Below are 26,008 nucleotides of genomic sequence, written 5' to 3' on the forward strand. Positions count from 1 at the left end.
GCGCACTCTGCGCCCGGCACGCTCGCGCCTACGCCGTTAGCGCGGCGGGAGCCCTCAGGTGCGGCGCCCGCGCTGACGACACTACGGAGAGTCCGTAACACACACCGACCTCTCGCAGGGGCTCTACGCAAGCGGCGTTTCCAGGTGCGGCTCAACCACCGCCGCTCCGCGCGGGCACGGAGCGCTCCGAACGGCAGCGCCGCTCGCCAGGCGGCGGGCGGGGCCGCGCGGGATGCGCGGGGAGCAGCGGCCGCAGGTGGGGAGCCGGGCGGGCCGCGCCGCCCTACGCCGATTCCGTAAGGCTGCGCCGGCCTGCAGGAAACGGCCGGGTCCGCGGCGCTACGGAGCTGGCGCAGGGCGGCGCGGCGGCCCGTACGCAGTTGGCGTAGGGCGCTCTCAGGTGCAGGGAAGGGGCGGGCGCGCGTTGCCCGGCAGCCGCAGCCTATGGGGGCGCGGGGCGCGGTCACGTGCGCAGCCCCGCTCGGCGCTGCGGAGCCGGAGGAGCCGGACGGGGCCGCGGAGCCGGGACGGGGCCGCGGGGCAGCGCCGGGGCCGGCGCCGAGCGGGGTGAGGCGGGCGGGGAGGGGTCGGGGCGGCGGGCGGCCCGTCGCCGGGCACCGCTCCTCCCACTGCACCGGGCACTGCGGGCAGGAGGCAAGGGCAGGACGCGGCGCGGGGGGCGGCGCGGGGTGGGGGGGCGCTGCTGCGCGCGCGGAGGGGCGCGGTGGGGCGGGGGGGGCTCCGCGCCCCGCGGGGCCGCGGGCGGGGGCGGCGGGGAGGGGTGAGGGGCTCGGCGGCGCCGTGCGCGGGCGGCCGCCCCTCCGCCGGCGGCGGGGCGCGTTACCTGTCGGCGGGGCGCGTTACCTGTCGGCGGGGCGCGTTACCTGTCGGCGGGGCGCGCACCTGGCGGCGGGGCGCGTTACCTGTCCGCGGGGCGCGTTACCTGTCGGCGGGGCGCGCACCTGGCGGCGGGGCGCGTTACCTGTCCGCGGGGCGCGTTACCTGTCCGCGGGGCGCGTTACCTGGCGGCGGGGCGCGTTACCTGTCCGCGGGGCGCGTTACCTGTCCGCGGGGCGCGCACCTGGCGGCGGGGCGCGTTACCTGTCCGCGGGGCGCGTTACCTGTCCGCGGGGCGCGTTACCTGGCGGCGGGGCGCGTTACCTGTCCGCGGGGCGCGTTACCTGTCCGCGGGGCGCGTTACCTGGCGGCGGGGCGCGTTACCTGTCCGCGGGGCGCGCACCTGGCGGCGGGACCGGGGCGCAGCCGGGCCGCTGCGCGCGGTGTCCCCGGGCGGTCCCGGCCAGGTGCGGGCTGGGCGGCTCCCGCGGGGCTCGGGGCTCGGCCCCGAGTTCGCTCCGGCGCGGTCGGTGCGGCGCCCTCCGCGCCCCGGCCCCGCGGGGCAGCCGAGTCCCTCCGGGCCCCGGGCAGGCTCCTGGCTCCGGGCGCACTCATCAGTGTTATGGTCCGCGGTTTGTTTGGGCTTTTCCTCCTCTTTCATTCTGTATTTGCTTTGCGCTGGATTTTGTAATCATTAACCCGCTATCCCTTCTGGAAGTGAGAGCGTGAAAGGGATAACCAGGGAGTCACATGCCTGCCACTGAGTAGAGCAAAACTTGAGTTTTGAGTTAAAGTGGAAATATGCGTTATCTGGCTAAATGTCTTATTATTTATTTACATGGCTCTGAAAATGGTGCCTTGTGATTTACAGAGAGAAGAGTGTGAGCATTCCGAGCAGCTCTTGTACAGGGTATGGCAAAAGAGAAAATTTATCATGTGGGGGGTCCTAGATACATTGGAATTAATTATTTTCTGTATCTGTGTCCTCTAGTTTGTTAACAGTTTTTAAAAGTTTTATTGTACTCTGTCATGACAACTCAGAAAGGCAAAGCAAAGAAAGATTTAAGTGGGGATTATTGTGAAGAATATCACATGTTTCAGATCTCCAGTTCCAAAAAATGTTTATGAAACTGTAAGTTAATTAAAATAGCTGGGCTGTTTAACTTAAATTAAAATACTTGTGTTCTAGCAAACATTTGAAGCCTGGCCTTCTACGGTAAAGACAGAAAATTAAAATAATTTCCCGCATTCATGCAGAGTACTTTAACATCTTTAGAAAGAACGGAGAAGAAAGGACTGTTTGCAGACTTGGTCTAGTCTTCTTTGATTTTTAAAGACATGGTAACCATTTTTGAGAGCCAAAGGAAGCAGCCGTGGTGGCAGAGAGGAAGGAAGGAAGGAGTATGGAGCAGTGCTGGCTACTTGGAGGGGAGGCCTTAAAACAAAACTTTGGGAATGGGAAGCGAGGAAGGCCTGGCCGTGTCTCTGGAGAGGTTGCATTGCTGTACTCCTGTGTTTGCTCAAGGTCGTGGTTTTCTCTCTGAAGAGCAAAATTGTTTTCCAATGTAACGAGCCCACCTCTTCCAGGGAAGGTGTGCAAGCCGGGTTGTAGTTCTTTCCTGCCAGTGCAGAGAGGAAGGAGAAATCTGTGTCAGCAGACTGCAGCTGGCTGTAGCTTCTACTAAATTCCTGGTCATTTTTAGGAAGATGGACCTTTCTCTGGAAGTTCTTAGCATGTATAATTCTCTTCTGTCTGCAGCTTTCCAACCATTTCCCTTTGCTCCGTGTTGTGTAGAATGCAGGGAGAGATGTGGAGGAGAGAGGGTAGGATTGCTAACAGTGAGGGTTTAATGTTTTCAGTGCTCTGTTCCTCAGAATCTCATCACTGATGGTGCCAGTCTGGTGCTGCTTTGGCACGAGTAGTTCAAAGAGAATCTTCAGTCTTGTGAGTTTGGTTAGTCCTGGTTTTATAAAGGGCTTTCTTTGCATGGGGCTGTTCACCCAGACTCGTCATTTCTCCTGAACCGTTGGCAGTATTTCTCATCTCTGCACAAAGAAGATGCTGATAAAGTGCCAGTTCTTGCTCTGTGTGGTTGACAGGCTAAATACAAGGTGGAAATCTAGGGCTTGATTTCTTGGGGAACTGGAGGAAGATTCCACATAGAAATACCTGTGTGCTGGGGAGCCCCAGGGGTAACTGGTGTCAATGTTGCTGAGGAAGTGACCAAACCCAGCTTTGTGGCTTGTCCTAGAAGGAATTTCAGACACAGCTGATTTCAAAACAAAGACTCAGAAGTAAATGAGAAGACAGTAAGCAGTTGGAAAGGTACATAAGTGGCATAAGGCAAGCCATGCCAAACCTAAACATGGCAGAAGTAGTTTAAACCGTGGTGGATGTGTGGGTTTTGGTGACTCTTGTTTCTGACTTGTATGCAGTTTTCCCATGGATGATCATTCAGGATGCAGTGCTTAAGGTCGCAGAGCTCTCTTCTTTTGAAGCCCCTCTGTTAATGTTCTTCAAAAGCCTGCGGCTGGACTGAGATTTTTTTTTTTTAACTGTGAAATCTTGTTTGGAAAAAAAAAAGTAAAAAAAAAAAAGTAGTCTAAGAAGCTGCTTCATGTTGTGAAAAACCTCACTGTAGAATCATAAAAGCTGCAGTTTTTCCACGTTGCTTTGTAGCTTGGCATGTAAACAGAGCTCTTTGAAGAGCATATCCATGGCTGGAAAGGGGGAGTGGGAAAGGCTCTGGCTGGTTAACAAGCTTCTGAGTGTGTGAAAAGCCACCATGAACATGCTTGGTGAAGCGTCTGTTAAAACGTGGAACCCTGTCCAGGGCTGGGGTGAGGTACATACACCTAGAAGTGGCCAAGGTGTCAAAGTATCAACGTGGAAGAGCAGAACAGTGGCAGTTGGTGCATTTACAGACTGGGCTGGGTGAGGGGAGTGCTCGCGTCAGGTGGGAGGGAGGTGCTGGGATGGTCTGGCTGCTGAGGGAGATGCTGGGGGGGTGAGGATGAGAGGGTCAGTCTGCACCTCTCTGGGCTCACCTCCAGCTCTGGCGAGTTCGGGTTTATGGTGTGTCTCACCATGCCGACAGCAGACTTCAGCATTTTGGGGTCTGTGCCTTACTTTGTACTGGGCTGGGGAGAGCGAAGGCTTTTCTGAACAGCCACATGAGGAGGACTTGGCTGGTGTGGTGTCCTGGATTTCCTGTAACCCAGCAGTATTGGCAAGTGAAGATTGCTTTGCTGCTGAATATGCTGCAGTGAGGAAATCAAAAGGAAAATTCCTGTTTAAAGCAATATGAAAAAACTGTTAAGAGATTTAAAGAACAGAAAAACGCAAGTCTCAAACCCTTCTATAGAAACCATACGTTTGACTACGTTTGTTGTAGTTGTGAAGTGATTTGACAAATAGAAACTTTGTACTTGATATTTATGGAAGGAGAAGCCTTACCTGAAAGGCATTGCAGGTATCTTTTGTTAAAAGCAATAATTGATATAAGCTCCAAGGCCAAAGACAGTATTCTTTCCAGTTGTACTTCTGCAGTTCTTGGCACTTGTGTAGTTTTTCCATCTTATGTGCAAGTTTTTCACTGAGCACTGATGACAGAAAACTCTCACAGTTCGTGTCGGTGTCAGCTCACAGAGGGACAGTGTTCCTATTTAACTTCTTTGAAAACCTCAATTCATGTCCTTTAACAAAAAACCTGCAGAGCAATTCTTATGAATGACATGAGCAAGTAAACATCTTGCACTCTGGATTTTTAGTCTTTATTTAGTAGCTAAATTACCTTATGTTTCTGGTCCTCTTACTCTAGTCATCATGGGATAGGAGGGGACAGAATTTTTGGAGCCCACCCTACGCTGGTCTGTTGCCTTGTGCTCCTAGCTCTGCTGTGCACTGCACATCCTGACCTTTCTGCTCATTTCCTGTGTGGTGTCAGAATGTGGACGAGGTGCTGTCTAAAGGGGAAGCCCCAGAACAGAATTAGGGTATGTCATTTGTTCTGCTGCTTGTGAAGGGTATTTAAGGCATGGCCCTGGGCTGCTCTGTCCCTCCTCTGCTGCCAAACCCAAGAACTCTGGGACTAACCCAAGGCTGGATTTTGCATGCAGCTGAGCCAGGCTGCTGTTTCCCTGGGCCACCTGCACATCTGCCCATTGCTTTCTCCAGTAATGAAGACCAGGGATTAATTACTAAACCCCATGCCCTTGTTGGTCTTATGTCGTTGATTTTTCTATAACTATGCAAAACTTTATAACTCTTCTGTAGTAAAATATTGTCATAATTTGTTGGTAACTTAAAAGTGTAAGTGGATGTTGAAGAGGAATAATCTTATGAAATCTATTTTAGGGATCTTTTGGGTTGTGGAAACTTGAGTGATCCTGCCACATGTGTTGATTTACATTAATTCCCTTATGTTGTGGTTTGGTGTGCTATTTAAGAGCCCTAAGATGCTCCTGGTGATTGACATAACAAAATGTAAATTATATGCTGTTTTCCTAAGGTCTAATTTATCTGTCGTAAGGTTTGTGTACCAACAGTACTGAGCTCTTCTTACAATAATGTTTCTCTTTCATGTAATGCCTACACAGGGGAATTAAATTACCCTTAATTGTATGCTTAAAAAGAAAATAAAATTGGGGTGTGTATGGCTATGCCAGTAAATTAAATTTTGCTGCTTCTTGTTCTTTTTGTGCATTTAGTTTAAATTGTCTTTATTGAAAAATTTTATGTTTGAGTATCTGGTTGGGAAAAACAGTCTTAGTCGTGGGTAGCTGTGAGATGTCACAAACTTGAAGAAATCTTATGAACCAGAATTCATTTAGATTTTAAAGCAGAACTTGGCATTTGGCTTGGCAGTAAATGAGCTCCATGGTGAGAAACTGGTGTTGCCCCATAGAAATTGCCCCCTGGTAGGAGCAGAAAAGGGCAAGCTGAGTTTAGGGCCTTGTGCCTTTCTCTTTTTCCTCGGATTCTTGTGAAGGAAGACACTTTGAACACATTTCACATTTTTACTTGCAACACAGCAGACTGGAGTGTTGGCACAGCGTCCTAAGTGTTGGGCCCTCAGAGCCTTTAGTATTCCCCGAGACACGGGGATGATGTTCCATGGGGGAATGCTCCTCTGGAGCTACTGGGCTGCGTTGATAATGACCCCAAGCCCAAAGTTCCCTAGTCCCAGTTCTCAGCTGGCAGGATGTGCCTTGTGGAAAGGCCAGCACAGCCCAGGGGTGTGTGGGAAGCCCAGCCCCACAACCTCTGTGCAGCTGCTCTGTGCTTCCAGAAATGAGCTTTGGCAAAACACCCCCTCAAGAGGCTGAGGAGGCCTCAGGCTGTGGCAGGGGCTTTTTGGGCACACAGCAGCTGATTCCTTCCAGCAAGATTTTGCCAAAAAACTGTTTACCATAGTTCCACTGACATTGTGAAATGAATACATCTTTTTTAGTCTATATATTGCAGGGGATGGGTCCCATAACAGGATTGTGGTAAATCATGGTTGATCTTGAAGGAGGCATAACATTTTCTTCACTTGTTGCAGGGCTTTTTTTTTCTTTTGTTTTTAGGACGTAGCAGCCAAAGCACGTGTTCCAATTTAACCCTTTCCATAAATATGGTATCTCCATGACATGAGCTAACATGAAATCACAAACGTGATATCTTGCTCTCTAAAGGAACTGTACAAAATTCAGCAAGGAAACAAGCTGCACTCCACTGAATTGAGTTGCCATTGTTGAAATAGGTGATGTTTTAAATTTGCTGGCTGGTATGTACCTGAATAAAGGTGTTTGATTGACAAAGTCTTTTTACAGCCTGCTTAGCAAGACACTGACCAGCTAGCCCAAACACATGATGTAGAGACTACATGTCAGGAGAGTATGAATAGATCCATTCAACAAACAAATTACAACTTGTACTAACAAAGAAAATAAAAAGCATTTGAGTTAGCTGCTCCATGGCAGTCAGCTGGTGCTGTGTTTCTGACAGAGTAGGAGCATGATCCTCAAGGGTCCGATGGTGGCACCTTGTGTGGGGAAGGTCCATGGGACTGGGCTGCAGGTGTTTTTGTTAAGCATAAAACAAATCACATCGGTGAATGTGGAAGTGCTGACTAACGTGTGCTAAGATCTGATCAGTTTTGAAGCTGAATGCACCAGCTGTTTATCTGCAATAGCTGAATAGCAGCTATTTACGTGGCGTTCATTCCCTGGCCGTGGCGTTCATTCCCTGGCCGTGGTGGGAGCAGTGGCAGTGGCCCAACCTGCGTGGCTGGTTTTCCCAGCTGAGGAAGCTGTGTGACGTTCTGACAGGTGTGACTGATGCTGGGGCTGGCTGAAGACAGCCATTTTCCAGTATGAAGACAAGGAGACAGATTAGTAATTTACTCCTATTTTTGATACAGCTGTGCTGAAAGGGGCAGCTCTTTGCATATGGAAACTTGTTCTTTTTCTCCAGGTATGGGGGCTGAGTTTGCTCTGTGACCCTTCTGATGCTCTTCTGCTTTTCCTTCTCTGCTCTGCCTGATTGCTGTATGTCTGATGTGACAGTCTGGGGGGATTTGCTTTAACAGAAAAGACTCTGGAATAGAAGGGGAAGCTGTAGGTGTACAGCCTGTGACTCCAGGGCATGAAGTACTGGAGAACAGACACAGCCACTGGAAAGCTGAGGGCTGTGCTATGATGGGACAAACAGCAAACATGGGTCTTTAAGTAGGATACTTGATGGGATTTCAAAGAAACAGATACAGAGACTCAGGACATTTGGATTCCTACTCTCTGACTGGACTGCTCTTCCAGTCCCAATCTCTTTCCCTTTACTCTGATAGCTCGTCTAGCTCAGCAGAAGATAAGGGGAAACATAAATGTCCAAGAACTGATTTCTCCCCACCTCTGCTTTGAAGGATGCCTTTTCCATGTCACAGGCTCTCAGTGACTGTCATCTTTTCAGAGAGCTAAAACTGTTTGGTGAGCAGTTATTCCATGTCCTAATGCTCCATGATCTCTTGATTTGATGGCTAGGTAATTGGACTTGGCAAATAGATTAGGGCTTCTTTGGTTACCCAGTCATGCTCTCCAAGGCTTCAATCATGCAGAGACTTAATCTGTTCCTTTAAAGTGCTCAGCTGTGCCATTTGGGTGACCTTTAAGAGCATCATTGGGGCTGAACTGCAGTGTGTGGTACGCGGGGATGGGGCATAGGAGAACTGGGAGCACTGCTTCCAAAACTGGAAATGGGGAAAACTCTTCAACAGCAGGCACTGAGCTACACTGTGTTCCAGAGAAGAATGTCTGGCAATTAACCTGCAAGTATTGATTAGGGCAGCATTTGGCCCCTTTTCAGGTTCTGCTGCTGACTTACCACACAATTTCATTTCTTAGTGTCTGAAGTTCCCCCTATAAAGATCTGAAATGCTTTCCTGTCTCGCAAAAACTGTTATTTTAAAACCCGTAATAAATGTATTCTGGTAAATATGGTGACAAGTGTTCTAGAAAAGCCAGGAAGAAAGGCAAATACTGGGAAAAGGGCGGGGAGACAAAACTGATAACTTCTTTGCTTCTGGTGGGTGAGGGTGAAATTGGTGACTGCCAAAAATATGAGCTCAGAGAAGTAGCTTGTTCTGCTCTGAGCCCACATCTGTACACACCTCCTCATCTCTACAGATGGCCAGAAGGCTGAAGAGAGAACACAGTTGTCTAAATTTGTGTAAGAGAAAAGAATCATGACTCCCACCTTGGAGGCACATAAGAACCTCCTGTAACGGGGGGATTTCGACAATTTAAAAAATTTAGTTGAATTTTCAGTCTTAGCAATTTTTGTGGAAACTGACACTGTTCATAGTTGCTAAATAAATAACTTCTAAATTTTTAATTTGTGTTAAAAGGTGGTTGTCTGGAACGGCAGTCTTTATTCCTTCAAAACTGGCCTGCTAAGGAATATATTTGATCCAGAAGTCATCTTTGCATGCTTATACTTCAGGAACTTTATAAGATGCTTTTCCACTTAAGATTTCATAGTTCTTTGTATTTTAAAAACAACAACTATCACAGTCACAATAGTGATGGTGCTATTTGGATAAATCATGATAAAAGGCATGAAGATAAAACCAAAATATTTTTGCTTTCATGTTTGTTTTTTTTTCTCCTACCATTAGTGTGGGAATTAGATTGTCTTTTACACTGAATATATTCATATGGTCTGCTTTATCTTTTGGGGGAATTCAGTACCTTTCCTTTTGTTAGCTCAGGAGATAAAGGATATTTTTTAAAGCAGGTAGTTGGGAGTCAGTGCTATAAAAGTAGTGATCTCTTGACCAAAAAACTGGTTTTGTAGATGTGGCCTTATGTGGTAAACTAACAGAAGAGAGCAGCTTACAAAGTGCACCTTTGCCAGGTCTCTGATCAAGCCCTTTCTTTGCAGAGGGGTTGAATACTGAATGTCCCTGAGTTGTGACTGTAGATACTGTTCCCTTCCACCCCGAACACCGAGGCGCCTGAAACTGGAAACCTCCTGCCCCTTTTAAAAACAAACTAGCAATTTTGTTTAACTTTTTGCTGCGGGTCAGGAGCCTGAGCTTCATGCCAAGTTTCAGTGTGATCCGATGTAACACTGCAGACTTATGGAAAAACTCCTGCAATGTGCAACTGATGAAGGTGTGACTGTTGAGGTGCTGTGATTTATTACAGCAGATTCTTAAAAGGGAAATAAGAGATGTCCTGCCCCAAACATCCTTCAGTAAATGACAATTCTTAGGTGAGAACTTACCAAGTGTATAGGTGAAATATTTTGTGTTCCTTTATATGGCTTCTACATTAGTGTTAAAATAGCCACATTACAAATGGATCTGCTCTTTCTGTGCAGTTGGGTGGTAACTGGCCTCTGTTTTGGTTCCCCTTGAGATGCTTCCAAGTGTGCTTTTAGTGGTGCAGCAGCAGCCCAATGCCACTGTCATAACAGCATTCCACCCTCCATGAGGAGTTGCAGCAGCACCACACATGGATGCATTGGTCTCTCCCTTGAAGGATGAGGACACTTCTTCCAGCACTGTGTCTACAAAACTTTCTCTGGTGGCTGTTTCATGAAGTTTTGAAGGGGAGTAAGTGTGCTGAAAGAATATTAAGGGTAAAGAGGATTCAGAAGCATTTGCAGAGAAATGGGCGACTCTGGAGTTGAACTGAGCTGATTGGGATCAATGGATTGTCCAGGAGAAACTGTCAAATATTTCTTCTGGAGTATCCATTTACGGATGGTTCTGCAGTTACTGCAGGGTTTGAATATCATTGAACTGGTGCTGCTGCAGTTGCTGTAGAAACTGTTGGCTCAGGCTGTCTCCTTGCAGCTCTCCTTCAGAGGAAGGACTGCTCGGGGAGAGCTTGGCTGGGCATGGGACTCACTGGTACGTTCCCTGTTTCTTCACACTGTGATCTGCAATCTTTATTTTAATACAAATCCCTTGGCTAGCTTTTCTGTTGCTTATAAATGTTTGATCTGTACGTGGTACTCGCAGTAAAGGAGTCCTCTTGTGCCAGAAGAACAAAGACTTGCTTTCTGTTGGTGCTGGGCACCACTGATTTGCAGTAGCTGCCTGGTTTTAGTGCCAGTTTTAGCAGGTGCACCTTGTCTCAATGAGTTCTCTTTGCCCTCATCACACAGCACAGTAGCAAGTCTCATGCAGTCTATAGAAGACTGAATTTTGGCAGAGAGCTGAGGAGTTCAGGATTTACTGTACTTCCCCTCTCCTTTCTTTCCCTTGCTCCGCTTTCATTATTTGTGCTCCTCTTGTTACAGTTGGACTAGATGATCCATGTAGCTGACAATATTCTGACAAAGTTTGAAATATCTCCTGAAAAGCTCAAAGTAGCCATCCTGAAAGAACTCACAGGAGTTATAAACTGCTGTTGGATGGCTGGAGCTCAATGTGGAGCAGTCAAAGGGATCTTGTTTGAGGGGTGTGGTTTGGGTGCAGGCAGGGGAAGCCATGCGCTCCTGGACATCTGGGAGTTCCCAATGGTACTTCTTGTTTGTAAGAGAGATGCTCTCAGACCCTCTCCATCCTTTCCATCTAATTTGGGGTGTTTTGGATGGTCACTCAGTATCTAATGTGAAAGCTGGGTTTTGACTGGTTATTTTGTTGCTTAAGAGAGAGTGCAAAGAAGGTCTCTTATGCTCCACAGCCTGCTCCTATGTCAGTTGGAGCTTTAGAAAAACCAAGTGGCAAAGAGAACCTTTGGGTTTTTTCCTCAAAGCCAACGATGTGCTAGAATGTGGTGTGCAGAGTGCTCGGTGCTGAGGAGCTGCCTGCAAAGCTTCCCCTTATCTTGCACAATGGCTCAGGTCCCTCAATAGTGTTCTGAAGTGTTCTTGTTTTTTGGCTTCTGTTCTTCCTGAGAACAGACTGTGTGTGTCCTGCTACCTGACAAAAGAGGGGCTCCATTGGCCTCTTTTGAAAAAGACACAAAGTTCCCGAGTCCTCATCAGTTTGACTTTCAAAAGAGCACAGTGCTCAAAAAATTTGATGCCTGAAAGTAGGACACACTGTGAATTAGATTCCTGAGTTTAATCATACCATATTCAGATATTGAATTGCTAATTTGACTCTCATGAATGGACAGGTAATTGTTTCCTGGGACAGTTTGCCAAGATGACCTGTGAGGAACCCATGATCCTGCAAGAGAGATTGAATAACAAAAGCAGCCAGGAATGCAGTGGCTGTTCAAATTAAACTAATGAAGCCTAAGGAGGTGGAAAGCTAGGAAGGGGAAGAGGATGTTCCATGCTTGGTGTGTGTAGTAAATGAAAAACCTACACTGTTCCAATGCTACCACTGAGTTACTGTGGCCCTGGGCAAGTCACTTGAATTTTTGGGCAGTGGGGTCTTCCCCATGCAAACAACACAACATTTACACCTATCACAGCAATTAGAGAAGTGATGTTTGAAGAGTTGTGAAATTCTTGTGTATCTAAGGTCTGATTTTGGCTTTTTTGCTAATAAAAGTACCATGAAACTTGATAACTGCAATCAAAACAGAAAAGACTGAGTAATGTTTTTTCAGTCTCCTTTAAAGTCCAGCATGGAGGTTGCCATCTCCCCCACGTTAGCAAGAGGAGGGTGGGCAGTACTGTCTCGTTACTGGGAGACAGAGAAGTAATTTCCAAGATTTCTTTGGTTTGCTACCTCTGAGCTGTTTCATTCAATTACTCTTCGTGGTGTTGAAAAACACACTTTATCTCTTGAGTTGCTGCAGAAACTTTGCAGGGTTTGCCAGTTCCACAAAGCACCTTGGTGACACCTGCATGCTTTGCTATCTCACTGCAGAATTTAGGAATGAGATCAGTCTAGAAATGCAGTATATTCTCCCCATGGTAAATGGGAAGAAATGGCCACAACCACTTGGACTGCAGTTCTGTAAGTGCTGTTATTCACCAAAATGTGCTTATCCTTCAGTGGGGAAAACGTTGGTTCCTCTGTTATCTTTTAACTTTCATGGCAATATTCCAAGAGGAAAAAACAGTACTTAAGTTTCATTCTTAGCAGAGAGATAAATTGAATGTCTCTGTCATTTGTCTGAAACCATGTGGTGAAAGGCATGATTTTTTTTTCTTAACAGTTTCACAGAGTATTAGGACTGACCATAACTTGGATTGCACAAGACACGTGCTGGATTACTTTAAAGTCTGCCAAGTTCTAATTTGCAATTTCTAGAAAATTTAGAACAGAAACATCTGAGTGTCTGCAGAAATCATGCTTCTAAATTTAACTTCTGGATTTTGTGTTGATAAAGCATGAAATTGCCTGGTAATATTTGTCCACTGAATTTCAGGGACAGCCTTTCCTTATGTTGACAGTGTTGCACTGGTGGTTTTGCTGTTCTGTTCCTGGTCCTGCAGAGTGTGAATTATAGATGCTTTGGAGCAAAATGCTCAGTGAAAAGGTGTTAGCTAGGTTTAATCACTTTTTGCTTCTTTCAAAACAAGCAACAAGCCTTTGCAAGAATGTTCTTTTACCTTGTTATTGTTTTCTTCAATGTATTTCTGCAGTTAATAAAAAATAACCTAACTTTCCCAGGCCAGTAAGAACTGTTTCTGAACACCCTGTTACAGCAAGTGTAGGAGTTTGCAAACATCACTGAGAAAGCCCAATACAAGGACTTTTGTTTCCACAACAGAGGAGCTGTACAAAGTGAAGAACTCATAAACCAGCAGAACCAAGTGCTCTTTCAGTGCACAAAGTATTTAAGTACATTTTTTTTAAAAGGATTTCTTTCACTAACACATAAGCGTCGGGTTATAGAGATTAATTATGTTTAACTGTGGAATAAGATAGATTGATGGCATTATACTCTGACATTCTTAGATCACTAAAAGTATAGTTTTGGACTGAAAAGCAGGCAGGTCTGTTGTGATGACAAGAGCAGAGTTCAATACAATTATGGTGTTGACATGGACACAGATTTCCACAGTGGCTAAGCAGGCAATAAAAACATTTACATTCTACTCTGGACTGAGGGATGAAAGGGTTTCTATCTCTCTGCCCACCTGAGGAGAACACCCTCCGTCTGTGGCAGCTGATTTTTAATCCTGGTTTTGATCCTGCCTCTGCATCCGGAACTGTGTGCTCTCCTACCCTGTCAGGTTGTGGCTTCCCCAAGTGCAACTCCTTTTGAGAAATAAAATAAACCCCGTCAGTGTTGCATTTAGGCACAGCAGGTTTCCCGTTACTGGGGGAACTGAAGTGGCCAGACACAAATTGCAGCTAATGGCCCAAAATAAACTAACTTTGATTGTTTTTCTCTAGTCTTTCCCTGGACAGTAATTCCAAGTGTTACTTTTAGCAGCTCTAGTGTATGAAAGGAGCTTTGGGGAGAGTTCTGTTGTTGGGAGCTGATGTCCCTGCAAGGCTGAGAGTACTTGGGATGCTGGTATTGATTGGCCAGGCTGTTTGCTCCTCCTGGAGAGAGTGGGGTTTGCCCCTGCTCCAGGAGCTGCAGCAGCTGCACCACAGCCCTGTGTGTGAGCCAGCCTGCCCAGGGGTTACTGACCTGCCCAGGGGTTGCTGACCTGCCCAGGGGTTACTGACCTGCCCAAGGGGCTTCCTGGGGCTCCTGGCAAGTGTGGTGCCTCCCAAGATGTTGATCCTGTTTTGCTGTTCAGACATTGGTTGCTTGATGTTGGTGGGAGGACGGGGTGTGATGTCTGGTGGAGAATGCAAAGGCTGAGGAAGTTTCTTTAGCAAATGAAGAGCTGGAAGTGCCTTTGGTGCTCTTGTGAGTGGCACAATGGAGATGACATCACTGTCTATAAAGAGAAATTAAACTAATTCATAGCCCTGTAGGAAATGTAGAGGAAGAGGCCAAACCAGCAAAGTCGTGTCTGTGGTTTAAAAATGCCATCCACCTGAGACTGGTGCGTTTATCATGAGAGCTGCTTTTTCTCCCCCCAGATTTTATCTGAAATTCAAAAGATAAAAAAAGATTAACTGTAGCTTCTCAAGTTTGAGATCAATTGCTTAGCACAGTTCTGTTCTCCAAAGACACTGGAGAATACAGTATTACAGAACCTAATTTAACTTTTTTTTTTTTTAATTTCAATAACCTATTAAAAATAAGCAAATAAAAAAAGACAGTGAAATTCATTACTCATCTCAGGATGTTCTTAAGGATAAGACTAATATATAGAATTTAGGCTGAGAAATTAATTTTGTAACATAGCTTGTGGTCTACAAACTGAGCATTTCCACCAGTGATGGTCCCTGCTAAAGTCATCCTTTTTTCCATTTCCATGGCTGTACTGTGCCGTGTGAATTGGAGAGAGGAATAATAGATGAGTTTTGCAAGTGAAGGTGGCAGATCTGACAGCGCATGCGTGCAGTGGAGATCTGCTGAGGCAAGAGGATGCTGGATTGATCCCATCTAAAACATTTTTAGACTCATAGTTTTCCAGGGAAATAGGATTTTTGTTTTTATTTACTAATTCTGTCCATCTCTAAATAGGTTTATGGCTCTTTTTCTTTCTCTTAGCCAAGCTGTGACTTCCCACTACAAGGTCTTGTCCAAGGCACATGGTGGACTTGGGTCACAAATGACACTTCTTTCTCTGCCATCTCAGGCTGGTGTGGTGTTTTACTTTGATGGATATTGTTGCTAGCTTTCATGCCTAAGTAACCTAATTCAAATCTTTTGGTAAGGCTATAATGCATTTGAAGCAAATAATTGTGTTCCGAAGCTGAAAATGGATGGCAGCCAGGGTCGCCTTCCCCAGAGACAAACCACAGTGCTCTCTGTTGAACGGGTGCTGGTGCTGGGTTCTGAAGGGTTTCAAAAGAGCCAGTTTTGTTCCCTAAACAGCCCAAGATTTTAGTTACAAATTCTGTTTCAGACCTTTCTGTGGCATTGCATGTTGTGACATTGAATCAAACATAAAATAACGTGGTTGGATGGGCAAGAGAAAACACTTAAAACCTTAAGCTTTTAGTAACCCAGAAACTTTGACAATGTGTTCTTTGACAAAACAGCCAATTAGTCAGGAAGTAAAAAATTAACCTGAACTTGTTCAGGAGTCAGAGTGGAAGTAAAACATGGGAAAAGTCATGGAGGATGTGCACGGGCTAGGAGCACAAGAGCTTTTTACACAATACTCACAGATTCTAGTGATCTTCCATTCCAAATCCTTTTAAATCTTGTCTCTTTAATTAAAAAAAAAAAAAGAGGCAGCAAGACTGACATACTAGAAAATGCATTTCAGGGTAGAGTCATGAATGTTTAAACTGGCTGAAAGGCAGCCAGGCACAGTAACCAAGGGGGTTTGCAACACTGCAAGCACAGGGTCTGTATCATTGACATCAGGGAAGAAACTCTAGGGAGAAACTTCCTTAAACTGCACCGCTCAGGGTTGCTGAAATTTAAGCCAGAAGGAGAGCATTTATTCTTTAAAAAATTCTTAATGCTTTGACACGTCACGTAAACACTGGGAAAACACAACTCTCAAACACTTATTTGCAGTGTGTTATTTGTAAGAATTACTAAATTTGCTTTGTGTATAACCAGAGCTTTAGAATCCATGTTGCTCTTCTCTTTCCTCTTACTAATTCCTAGGATATGCACTAGCTTGGACTGCAGAGCAGGGGACAGACAGTAGAGCCCAAATGTTTAGCTGTTGCTTCATGGTACTGATGAAGAGTGCAAACCAATACAAGCAGATCCAGCGTTGCTGTAGGACAGTTTGGGCTCCAGCTTCCTTCTTTTTGTTGAAATTGTACTTTATTTATTGCCAACACAGAGGGAATGCCATGCTTTCCAGCCCTTTCCATGAGTGTGCCTTTGCCTCCTTGGCAGCAGTTCCCCCATCCTGGCCGAGTTGCTGGGCTGTAGCTCGGGTCCACCTGCAGAATCCCATATTCTATGGGATATGAATCACAGCAGCAAAGAAACTGGGGCACTGCAGCTATTTCGGTGAAGCTGAAGGGTGCTGGGGAAGGAATGTCCCTGTTCTGAATCTCCTCAGCATCGTGGCCGTTTCCTGTGGTGCTTTCTGGACCAGCGAAAGCCGTGCAGGTAAAGGCAGTGCTCACAAATCCAGGGATGTGGGGAGTCTCTGGGAGTCTGGAGATGTGCAAGGCTTTAGTGCTGGGTGTGATGCAGGACAGGGCTGGCGTGGTGAGGACCCAGCATGGCACAAACTGGGTGGAGGAGGTAGAACTGTGATTCTCTTTTGGAGAATGTGATGTCATTTCAGGCATAGATCCAGAATTTTGCTTAAACCAGCTCTGCCTCTGGGAAAATGACATTGCAGATGGTGAGTGTCATTTCAGTGTAATGTAATCCTGTTATTAATTCAGTTAATTTTTCAACTGTACATGAATGCAGTCTTAGTTAAGAATTTCAGATGATTTTGAGTGTGGATGTCACATTATGACTGCAAAGTACCTTCATGTTTCCTCTGACCAGTTTAGCCAGGAAAGCAGGAATGCAACATTAGGGTGTCTCAAGTCACAAATCAGTTCCGTGTTTCACAGACATTGAGAATCCAGTGGTGCTTTCTGCCTTGTCTCAAATGAATACTTTGCTGTTCATTATTTATGTACTATCTAATCTGTAACTTTTTAAGACACCTGCCAAGAAATGCACCCTTTAAGATATTTTGTCTTCTGTAGTGCTCAATTTTACAGGCAATTCAGTTTTGCATATTTCTTACTGTTTGAACAGGAAAAACATGAAACTGCTCATGTATCAATTTGTTATTCAAGTGTCAGCAGCCAGTTTTTAAAACTTTTTGCACTTGGTCTGTCTCTAGTCAGTCTTGCATCTTGATACCATACCAGGAGGTGAAGGCAATTTCAAAATTATTTCATTAGAGACCCTCTGTAGCCCTGGCTCTGCTGGGGGTTGTGCAGATTTCAGGGAATGTGAAGCCAGATAGAAATCTAGAAGGAGATGTAAAAAATTGATGGAAAAAATACCTTGAGGTCTGCAGCTGGTGTGCTGCTCTGAAGACCACCTGGTGAGTGTGGTGAATATCTTCCTGTCCTCAGGAGTCTGCAGTAGGTTCAATCCCAGGAGGATTTATATTCTTTCCAAAACTCTTATCTTTCTTATACATTACAATTCAATAGCTGTGGTTATTTCCACTAATGTCTATTTCTTTCTGGATGGTGTGATTCTATCTGAAATAGAGCATTTTTTCCCTCAAATGATTGCATATGTGCTCACACAGTGCCTCTGTTGTTCCTTTTTTAACCTTCCTGTTAGGCTGGTAATGATTTCCCCTTAGACCATCTTTTCACCTTCTTTCCAGGAGCTAAAAATATGAGCTACACTCTGCACATCCCTGTTTCCTTTACCTTAATGCATTAATTTAGATTAAGCAATTGCTTGCCTTTGATTCTTCAACTTCTTTAATTACTGTACCAGTGTGATTTCTTTTGGCTCTTTTTTCATTCCTGACTCCACAGTGGAGGGACTCCATGTGTTCACTGATTTTCAGTTGCATCTCTGACCCGAGGGTCCCGCCTTGGCACAGATGGATTCTCTCCAGGAGCTCTCCAGCAGCTTCCTGCTCTCTGACAAGTGGGCAGCTGTGCTCCTTGCACTGTGAGCCTTGTCAGGGCTCTGGAGCCTGGAAGGTGACTTTGATTTCTCTGTTCTGATGGTTACATGTGCTGTGGCTCCAGATCTGGTTATCAAGTTTGTGCCTACCCTGTCTTTGGCACTTAGAGCTGGGTGTGGGGGCTGTCTGGCAGGAGCTGCTCCCAAGAGATCTCTGAGCACAGGAGGCCTCGACTGAAATATTATGAGAACTGAACAGGCAGGAGTAATCCCAGACTCCAGTATTTGTTGTATGAAGTGTAAGCGTTTGCCAGAGGAAGTACCTTTTCAGCTTCTAACTATAGTGTTGCTTTGTAATTATTCATTTGGATGGAAAATTCCAGCCTTCTAAAGGTTATCCCCGATGCAACTTTGCCAGGAAATGCATTACATGGAAAATAATAAAACTCCTATGAATACACAGTCTCCAGGTGAAACTGGATGCTGAGCATACCGTTGGAAGCAGTCTGAGCCTTGTTAAATATGTGTTCCAGTGATACAGGGCACTGCTATCCACAGTGCTGCTGGGGCTCTGAGTGGCCAGGATTTCTCTTTGTGTGGGGAAGGGGAAGTTCCATACAAGGAGCTGGGATTTTAAGTAGTGCATATCTGCACAAGGCACAGGTCAGTCATATTTTGCAGATTTCTCTGCCCTGTGCTCCTCTCTGAATCTTTATGAATTGTATTTCTTATCTGTTCCCCCTGGTCTGTTGATACTTTTTACATGAGGGAAAACTATTTTGATATTTCTCTGTCAGTTATTTTGACATTAATCAACACTGCAGATCTTGTTTTGTTTGGTGTCTGGGTACATCATAAAGAGAGTTGCTGAAAGAGTTCAATTACAATATCAGCATCTCTGCCAAATGTATTGAGCTGTTCTGAAAAGCGGCTTGTCTTTTCTGACCCAGATACACAGTTTCCAACTGTGGGAGATGCTGCCAGAAAGACTCTTGGCAGAAGGCCAGCAATAAAATTATACTGCAGAAAAACACAACATATTTTCAGCAGCACTTTGTGTGGTGTGATGAAAAATTACCTGTCTCCTGAATGCAAAGCAGAGGCTAAAATAAACTTCCAGTTTGAAGTTGCAAGCCTCTCACTCTGACTTTTGAAGGTAACAAAAACCGGTATAAATTCCAGTTATTTTCTATTACTGTGTGTGATACACCTCGGGCTGTGTTAGATACTCATTGCTTTGTTATTAGCAACCTCTGTTGTTCTTGCTGCCCTGTCAGTATAAACTCTGTCTGCTCTTGGGGTACTGCAGACTGCAGTTCTTCTGGGCAGGTACTGGTGTCAGGGTAGATTTGGAAGGTGGAGGGTGTTTTTAATGCTTCAGCTGAATATTGTTAGCGTGTGCCTTCTTGATGGAGCATTTAAAACCAATTTTCATGGTATTCTACTTGGCCTGGCCAGGAGCCTGGAGAGCAGCTCACTGAAGTGAGGGGTTTGGAGCTCTGGTGTCCAGTGACCCCAATTTCCTCTTCTCTGTTGCACCAGTAACTCTTGTGTGCAAGGTGCTGCTGCAAGGGGATGCTGAGTTCATGTCTCCTATCTAGAGGCTCAGAGCAGCCTAATTCTGGTATTTCAGTTTCCATGGAATGCAAGTACCTGTTTTTCCTGCCTTTTCACCTCCCTGTTCACAGGCACTCGGAGGTAGCTGAGCAGATTCATCACCCCTGGCTGTTTAACTGTCTGTCCCCTGGGAATGCAGCTGCAGATGCAGGAATATCTCCTACTACAAAAGCCTCATCTGAAATTCTTTTTGCTTGTCTTGAGCCAAAGCATAAACTTCCTCTGTGAAGGATGGTATGTTTAATGGAAATGTTTCTACACTGTCATGGTGTTTTAATAACATTTCTAATGTGTCAAATCCCCAGTGATTTTAAACCACACTGCAGACTCTGCACGGCTCCACTGTGACCTGGTTTGGAGACAGGGATTATTTACTCTGGTTTTACACTTTAGGGGCACATGATGCAGAGCAGAAGTGAATTTTTCAAGGTCACCAAGGTCTCAGTGGTACAAGGAGCTTCCTGTACAAGTTTCCTTGCAAGTGTGGGTGGCTGCTGCTAGGTAAGACAGCCACACATTTAAATATTGTGCTTTTTAGCCTGAGCATCAACTGGTACTTCCCTGAGGATGCAGAAGCAAATATCCTGCTATAATCTGGTAGTGGAATGAGACTGTTGGATTTATGGAATTGCTGCTCACTTCACATAATGCTTTCTGATGTATTTGGTGCTGAGCTATGTTATGCTGCCTTAGTCCATATGGTTGGAGCAGATTTGATTTTGGTTTTCCTTAATTTAATTCTGTGTGCTGTCAAATGTACTTTATTCTGTATATTGTGTCTGCACTTTTATAGTAAACTCCCTCCTGTTTAGTGCTTTTGTTGAAAATGTTTTCTCAAAGTCTGAACTAAATTAGGGTTTCACTCCTATGCGTGTTTCTGAAATATTCGTAGGATGTTAATGACTTGGAAGACATCGTGTATCAGCTTCAACTCAATCTTCAGGATTTTTTCCCAGCTTTCTGAATTTTATAATAAAAATCTCTTTGTAATTCATCTGTCTGTGCCCTGACTTCAGCCATGCACTGCTGAAAAAAAGGGCAGGTAAAGAGCTCATAAATACCTTCATCCAACAACCTTTACTTGTCTTGAAAACAAGAAAGCAGGGCACTGCTCCATACACACTGCTAGGGCAGAGTATGGAGAGGTGTTGGTGTCTTCACTTCATCAGCCCAGCAGAGATTAACCCCCATTGTGGCTGTGACACATTCATTTCCAGCCTGTTTTGGATTTTCCAAGAACCTGAGAAGCACCTCGCACAGGCAGGGCTGCCCCCAGGGAGTGAGTGTTTGCAGACTTGCCCTCTGGACAGCAGCCTGCTCAGCACTTAGTGAGCACCAGAACTTGCTCAGACACCTATCTCTGGCCATCTGCTTGCCACGGCCTGGGCAAGCTGATAAGCAACAGCTTGCAGTAGTCTTGGGAGGGAGGCCGGCCTGGAGTGTTGCTGGAGTCTGGAGACATTGTACTGGGCATATGCTGAAGTCAGCAACACATTCCAGTGCCCTTCTCTCTGCCTGGAATTGCCAAGTTACAGCTACCACAGAAGATTAACAAACTGAAAATGTGAAATGTGGGAGTGACAGGGAAGAAGAGTAGGTGAAGATAGCTGGAATTCAGTTTGGAGAGAGAAATAATTTGAAATAGATTATCTAGAAATGTGTCTCATAAAAGTCTCTTTGGTTTGCTATTTGCTGACTCAAGTTAATATTATTCAAAAGCAAAACGACCTTGTAAAGAGTCTGGCTGGTTCTGGAGATGGCGAAAGGCTGTTGAGTGTGAGGAGCTTATGACTAGTTCACAAAATAAATACTGCCAAAGCAGTGATCTTTGCTTAGTTTTCCTCCCAGCTGCCCCTGTCTGACTTCCAGGATCTCTTAAGAGAAAGAACATCCCCTTTGTTGATTGCTTCTGGGAAGCAGTTGGGTAGAGTGTTAATACACCTTGGTGGGCACAGAGCCTCTGTGATGAGAAGTGGGGTCAGTCAGCATTTTCATTAGCTTGCTTTTCCCAAGTATTTTTAGTATGACTGCACTTATAACTCTCTTGGCGTTTCTTCCTTGGCAATTTTCAGCTGCTGGAACCGACAGGTCCCTGCACAGTGTTCTTGTCTGGCTTTTTGTTTTACCCAATTCTACATCCTCAATTCAGTGGTGTGACTTACAAACAACTATCAGGCCCTTGCTGCCAAAGCTACTGGTCCTGTAAACCTGCTTAATTTGTTCCTAACCAGGGAAATAGGGAAGCAGGATCTGCTGTTACCTTTTCCTCTGTCACATTCAAATCTCTGTGGGATGCAACATTTTAATTATTCCCTGTCACATCACAGGTTTAAGTATCTCCTCAGCTTTCAAGTCATCTCACCTATCCCTCTGCTGTTGCCAAACATGCTTTTAATTTCTAACAATGTCAGGCTTCTCTGACACACAATATGCAAAGTGTTGCTGGAGAAGGGGTTCAGCATACAGGAGAAAAGGAAACATTGTGTGTGTGTGTGTGTCAATCTACAGAAATTTACTGACTGGGTTTCCAGTTGCTTCAAAATGTTGCTGGAGAGCTGATGCAAGAATATGTGTAGAGAAAGGAAAACAGGAGTTTTCTGCAAGGACTGGAGTGTCTTGCTGTGCAGTGAGCTTATGCTTCCCTCTCTCACGTTACCTGCTCTGTTCTTCTGCTCCTCTCACAAAGCATTTCCTTGCAGTTTTATGGTGCCAGTGCTGGTGTTGTTTCCCAGTTTAGTACAAGAAGCTGCTCTTGCAGGATCCTTTCCATGCTGTGCTGGGAAAGGGAGTGCACGGGCAGCACAGGCGGTGTGGGTGATTTCAGCCCCTCGCAAGTCTGACGTCTGCAGTTTGTTAGGATGTGCTTGTCTGCCTTTAAAAAACAACTTGCATTTATTGCAACCTTGGTTCTTGTGCAGCATCTGACACATGATTGAGGGCTGCACTGAGGATTCCCACAGAGAATTACCTTCTGGCAATTAAACGTAGTGTGTTTGATTCCTAACGTGCATGCGACACAAAAACAGACTTTGTGAGCTGGTTTCACAAGGAGCATGGTTGCCATGTTGGATTTCCTGTCTTCCTCATCCCAGAAGCTGGGATTGCCAGGCGGCTGACAAACCTCCCTGGGATCAGCTCTAACTGGCATGGGAAAGTCGTTACATGTGTGTGGGCACATCACAAAACAGTTACTTTCCACAGTGACATCTGTTTGCTCAGATATAAATGGATCAGTGACTGTCCCATCTGGAAGCTGGGGTGCTTTGAGCACTGGTTTGCCTCGTGTGCTGCATCCAGCACTTCTGGAATCAACATGCCTTCACTGCTGGTTTCAAGTTGTTTCTCTCTTTTTGCAGGTGAATTAGAGAAAGTGACTCCCAGAGCACCTTGGCTGTATGAACTCTTGAGCTGTCAAGGGACTGAGAGGCTTATGAAGAGGTTCTGTCAGGCAAAACAGTGCTTAGCAAAGACACCAAGGAGGAGGGAAAAGGAGAAAGGGAGGGAGAGAGAGCTGAAACACTAACAAACCATGGTAGGTACTTGTTGTCTTTCACAGGGGTGCATTAAAAGTGTTTTCTGCTGCCAGGCTTGCATGGGGCCTGATCAAACCCGAGAGAGGGGATTTTCTGACCTTGCACTAACTGAGGGATGGTACTGTGTGCTTTGAGCAGAGCAAGTGAGGTTTGATGTACTGTCAGCCTCCTAAAGCCAAAGAGTGTTCTTGTGAGCCTGCAGTACATGAATTATTAAATACGAATGAAGGGGATGCTCATAAGGTTTTCTAATAAAACTGGCATTAGCAGGCTGTAGCAAACAGCATCAGTGACCTTGAACTTGCAGATTTCATTACCAAATGCTCACATTCCCCTTCCACCTCTACCTCACAAAAGCAAGTTCTGATTATTCACATCCACGTGTGTGTGATTGAAGGTGCCTCTGTGCACACTTCGTGGCAGTGCAGATGAAATGTGTGTACCAAATATGCCTGGTGTGTATGGTTTAAGTGAGGAGTCACTCCTCATTTGCCTGGGTTTGGCTGCAAATAGAAATGCCTGAGATGTGGGATTTGTAAAGATGTGCAAATATGAAGTATTGTGATGGTGAGATTCTGAAATGTGTTCACAAAAAGGCAATAAACCTACTCAGTTGCTGAACGATATGAGTGGAGAGCAGTTTAAACATATTTATATATTTTTAAGCCCTCTAAAGTTATTACTGAGAGAATGGAAATGAGAATAAATAAAATAAATTTTAAATACAGTTGCTAACATTTGTGTGGCTGGTTGCTGCATGTAGGCTGTGTGTTTATATTTATATTTAAACAAAAGACCTAAACAAAGACTTTTACCAGTTACAGAAGGAAAGGGAGAAAGAACACTTTGCAAAGCAGAGTTGTTAATGTATTTAGTGTCCCACTGTGTCATTTTTTTCGGCCTGAACTGTAATGAGGAGTTGATCTTGTCAGCCCCTCTTCATTAGAGAAGAAAATGTGTCTCATAATTAGGAATTAGCAGTTTGTTTCTGTTCCACTGCTGTACCTGGCATTTCGTAAGGTAGAAGATGGCGAGTTGGTAAATGCAGCTCGGCGTTTCCCCGCAGCCCGGCTGGATCCATGTTGTGGATAACCACAAGAGGGACCTCCTGAAAGCACTCTGCAGCCTATCAATCTGCAGGGGATAAAACAAACCCTTGACAGATGTATTGTTACTGCCCAAATTATCTATCTGGGTAGGAACACAAAACTTAGGAAGGGAATGATGTCATGACCTTCAATGGAAGAGATACAGGGAGTGCAATAAACCAGGAAATCATGGACAGTTCCTTAATAAGGATCCAGCCTAGAGGCCTGTGAGGTTGTTCAAAGGCCCTTTGTGTCCTTAGGAGTGGGTACAGCTACAAACCCATGAAGTAGATGTGAAAATGACACCTAATTAAGGTGCTTAACGTAGGAGGGACAGAGGGGTTTGGTTGGTGATTCTGTTCTGGGAGGCTTTCAGCAGTGACTGATGTGTCTGTAGGGACCGAGATTTATTGCTGCCCTAACCACAGCTCTGTGCTGTGATCAGAGCTGGTCTGGGACACTGCTTAGATCAAAAAAAGTCTCACCTGAATAGTCTGCAGCAAACCCAAAACTTCCTAGCATAGGTTTCCCAACTAGTGACGTTTACCTCCCTCAGCAGTATCACTCAGGATTCTGAGATTCGCTGCAGGCTTTTTTAATTAGCACTCAAATATCTTCCTATTCATTTGAATGTTTTTAAAAAAGAAATTTCAGTCTCTTACCGTTTATCTTTATTCTCATCTTCACTCATGCCTTTGCAAATCCCTGTGCAGTGGCTGAGCCTCTCACAGTTCTGTACTGCCTGTGACTTCATCTGCAGCAGCAGAAAACCTGTGAGGGACTGGCTCTTTCCCTGTTCCAAGGTGTGCTGCTCTGGTCCCCGGCATAAAGAGAGGAGAGGTGGCTGCACTCAGCACTTCCAGAATATGCAAAATTGCATTTGGAAAGTATCAATGCCTTTTACAAAACAGGAATCATGTTCCCTTGCCCACCCTCCTTTCCACATGCTATGCCCAGTCTGCACCTTCCCTGCCAGGCAGGATTCCTATTCAGGCAATGTCCTGTCAATACACCCATAGCTTCATTCTCTTTTCTTCCTGTTTCCCACTCTGCAACAGAGATCGATCCGATCTTTTGCTAACGATGACCGCCACGTAATGGTGAAACATTCAACCATTTACCCATCTCCAGAGGAGCTTGAAGCTGTTCAGAACATGGTCTCAACAGTAGAATGTGCCCTTAAGCATGTCTCTGACTGGATGGATGAAAAGAACAAGTCTGCAAAGTGTGAGGGTGATGTGGAAGCCAAGGAGGAAGCTGCAGAAGGCACTGCCAAGTGAGTGAAGCCTCAGCTCACAACGTGTCCCTGTGCTGCTCTCAATGACTCCTTTCCTCCAAATAAGAGTTGTAGTGTTACCTGGGTCTGCTGCAGATGAATGTTCATAGAAGGAGGGGGATATATTTGGACTTCTTGATGTGGGAGCACGTGGGGGGAGTGCAGGGAATGGCAATAAGCCCAGTGTGGGCAGCAGTTGCTCTATATTTCTTTGCTTATTTTACTGTGATATTGTGAAGTTGCATTTAGCAGACAAACCTTTCAGCAGTTTTAAGCAAGTACAATTCCCTGGAACACACCAGTGCAAATTGACAGCCATGTGCTTGGGGGCTCCTGCAGTCTGATACACAAAAATTTTTATAATCCAGCAAACAAAGTTTCCAAAACCTCCATTACTTTCCATTATCGCCATAGTTTAACCCCAGCTGGCGACTCAGCCCCATATAAATGCTGATTTTTTATAAAGAAATAATCCAAGTGTGCAGTAAATGCTTTGGAGACAATTGGATGAGACAAGAGCTGGTGCTGGCCTCTCAAAGAAGCATTTCTTGCATTTTACTCCATGCTTTTAAACAACTCTAGTCTACAAAACTGGCTTTTGTCAGTTTTTTTCT

The 26,008-nt window shown here is 45.4% G+C and overlaps 1 protein-coding gene and 1 long non-coding RNA gene across 17 annotated transcripts in view; one reads left to right on the top strand and one right to left on the bottom strand.

The window, feature by feature from the left end:
- Window positions 1-26,008, top strand: part of STRBP (spermatid perinuclear RNA binding protein) — a 74,288-nt gene continuing 48,280 nt past the window's right edge. For 6 of the 12 annotated variants that reach the window (XM_068210967.1, XM_068210969.1, XM_068210965.1 and 3 more), the window contains exons 1-3: window positions 422-567; window positions 22,854-23,029; window positions 25,177-25,394. In XM_068210967.1, the coding sequence (XP_068067068.1) occupies window positions 23,027-23,029; window positions 25,177-25,394 (221 nt within the window). In that variant the 5' untranslated portion in view covers window positions 422-567; window positions 22,854-23,026. Of the gene's footprint in view, window positions 257-420; window positions 568-598; window positions 655-22,853; window positions 23,030-25,176; window positions 25,395-26,008 lie in introns of those variants that run through there. The other 6 variants (XM_068210970.1, XM_068210958.1, XM_068210963.1 and 3 more) reach the window with 4 other exon arrangements.
- The window catches only part of LOC137486062 (uncharacterized), a 60,926-nt gene continuing 39,051 nt past the window's right edge, over window positions 4,134-26,008 (bottom strand). The window contains exons 3-6 of one of the 5 annotated variants that reach the window (XR_011005564.1): window positions 24,781-24,872; window positions 17,295-22,365; window positions 15,478-15,521; window positions 13,237-14,165 (exon numbers count right to left, since the gene is read on the bottom strand). This is a non-coding gene — a long non-coding RNA (uncharacterized lncRNA). Of the gene's footprint in view, window positions 4,441-13,236; window positions 14,166-15,477; window positions 15,522-17,294; window positions 22,370-24,780; window positions 24,873-26,008 lie in introns of those variants that run through there. The other 4 variants (XR_011005562.1, XR_011005563.1, XR_011005561.1 and 1 more) reach the window with 4 other exon arrangements.

The sequence above is a fragment of the Anomalospiza imberbis genome, chromosome 21, assembly GCF_031753505.1.
Source record: "Anomalospiza imberbis isolate Cuckoo-Finch-1a 21T00152 chromosome 21, ASM3175350v1, whole genome shotgun sequence".
NCBI lineage: Eukaryota > Metazoa > Chordata > Aves > Passeriformes > Viduidae > Anomalospiza > Anomalospiza imberbis.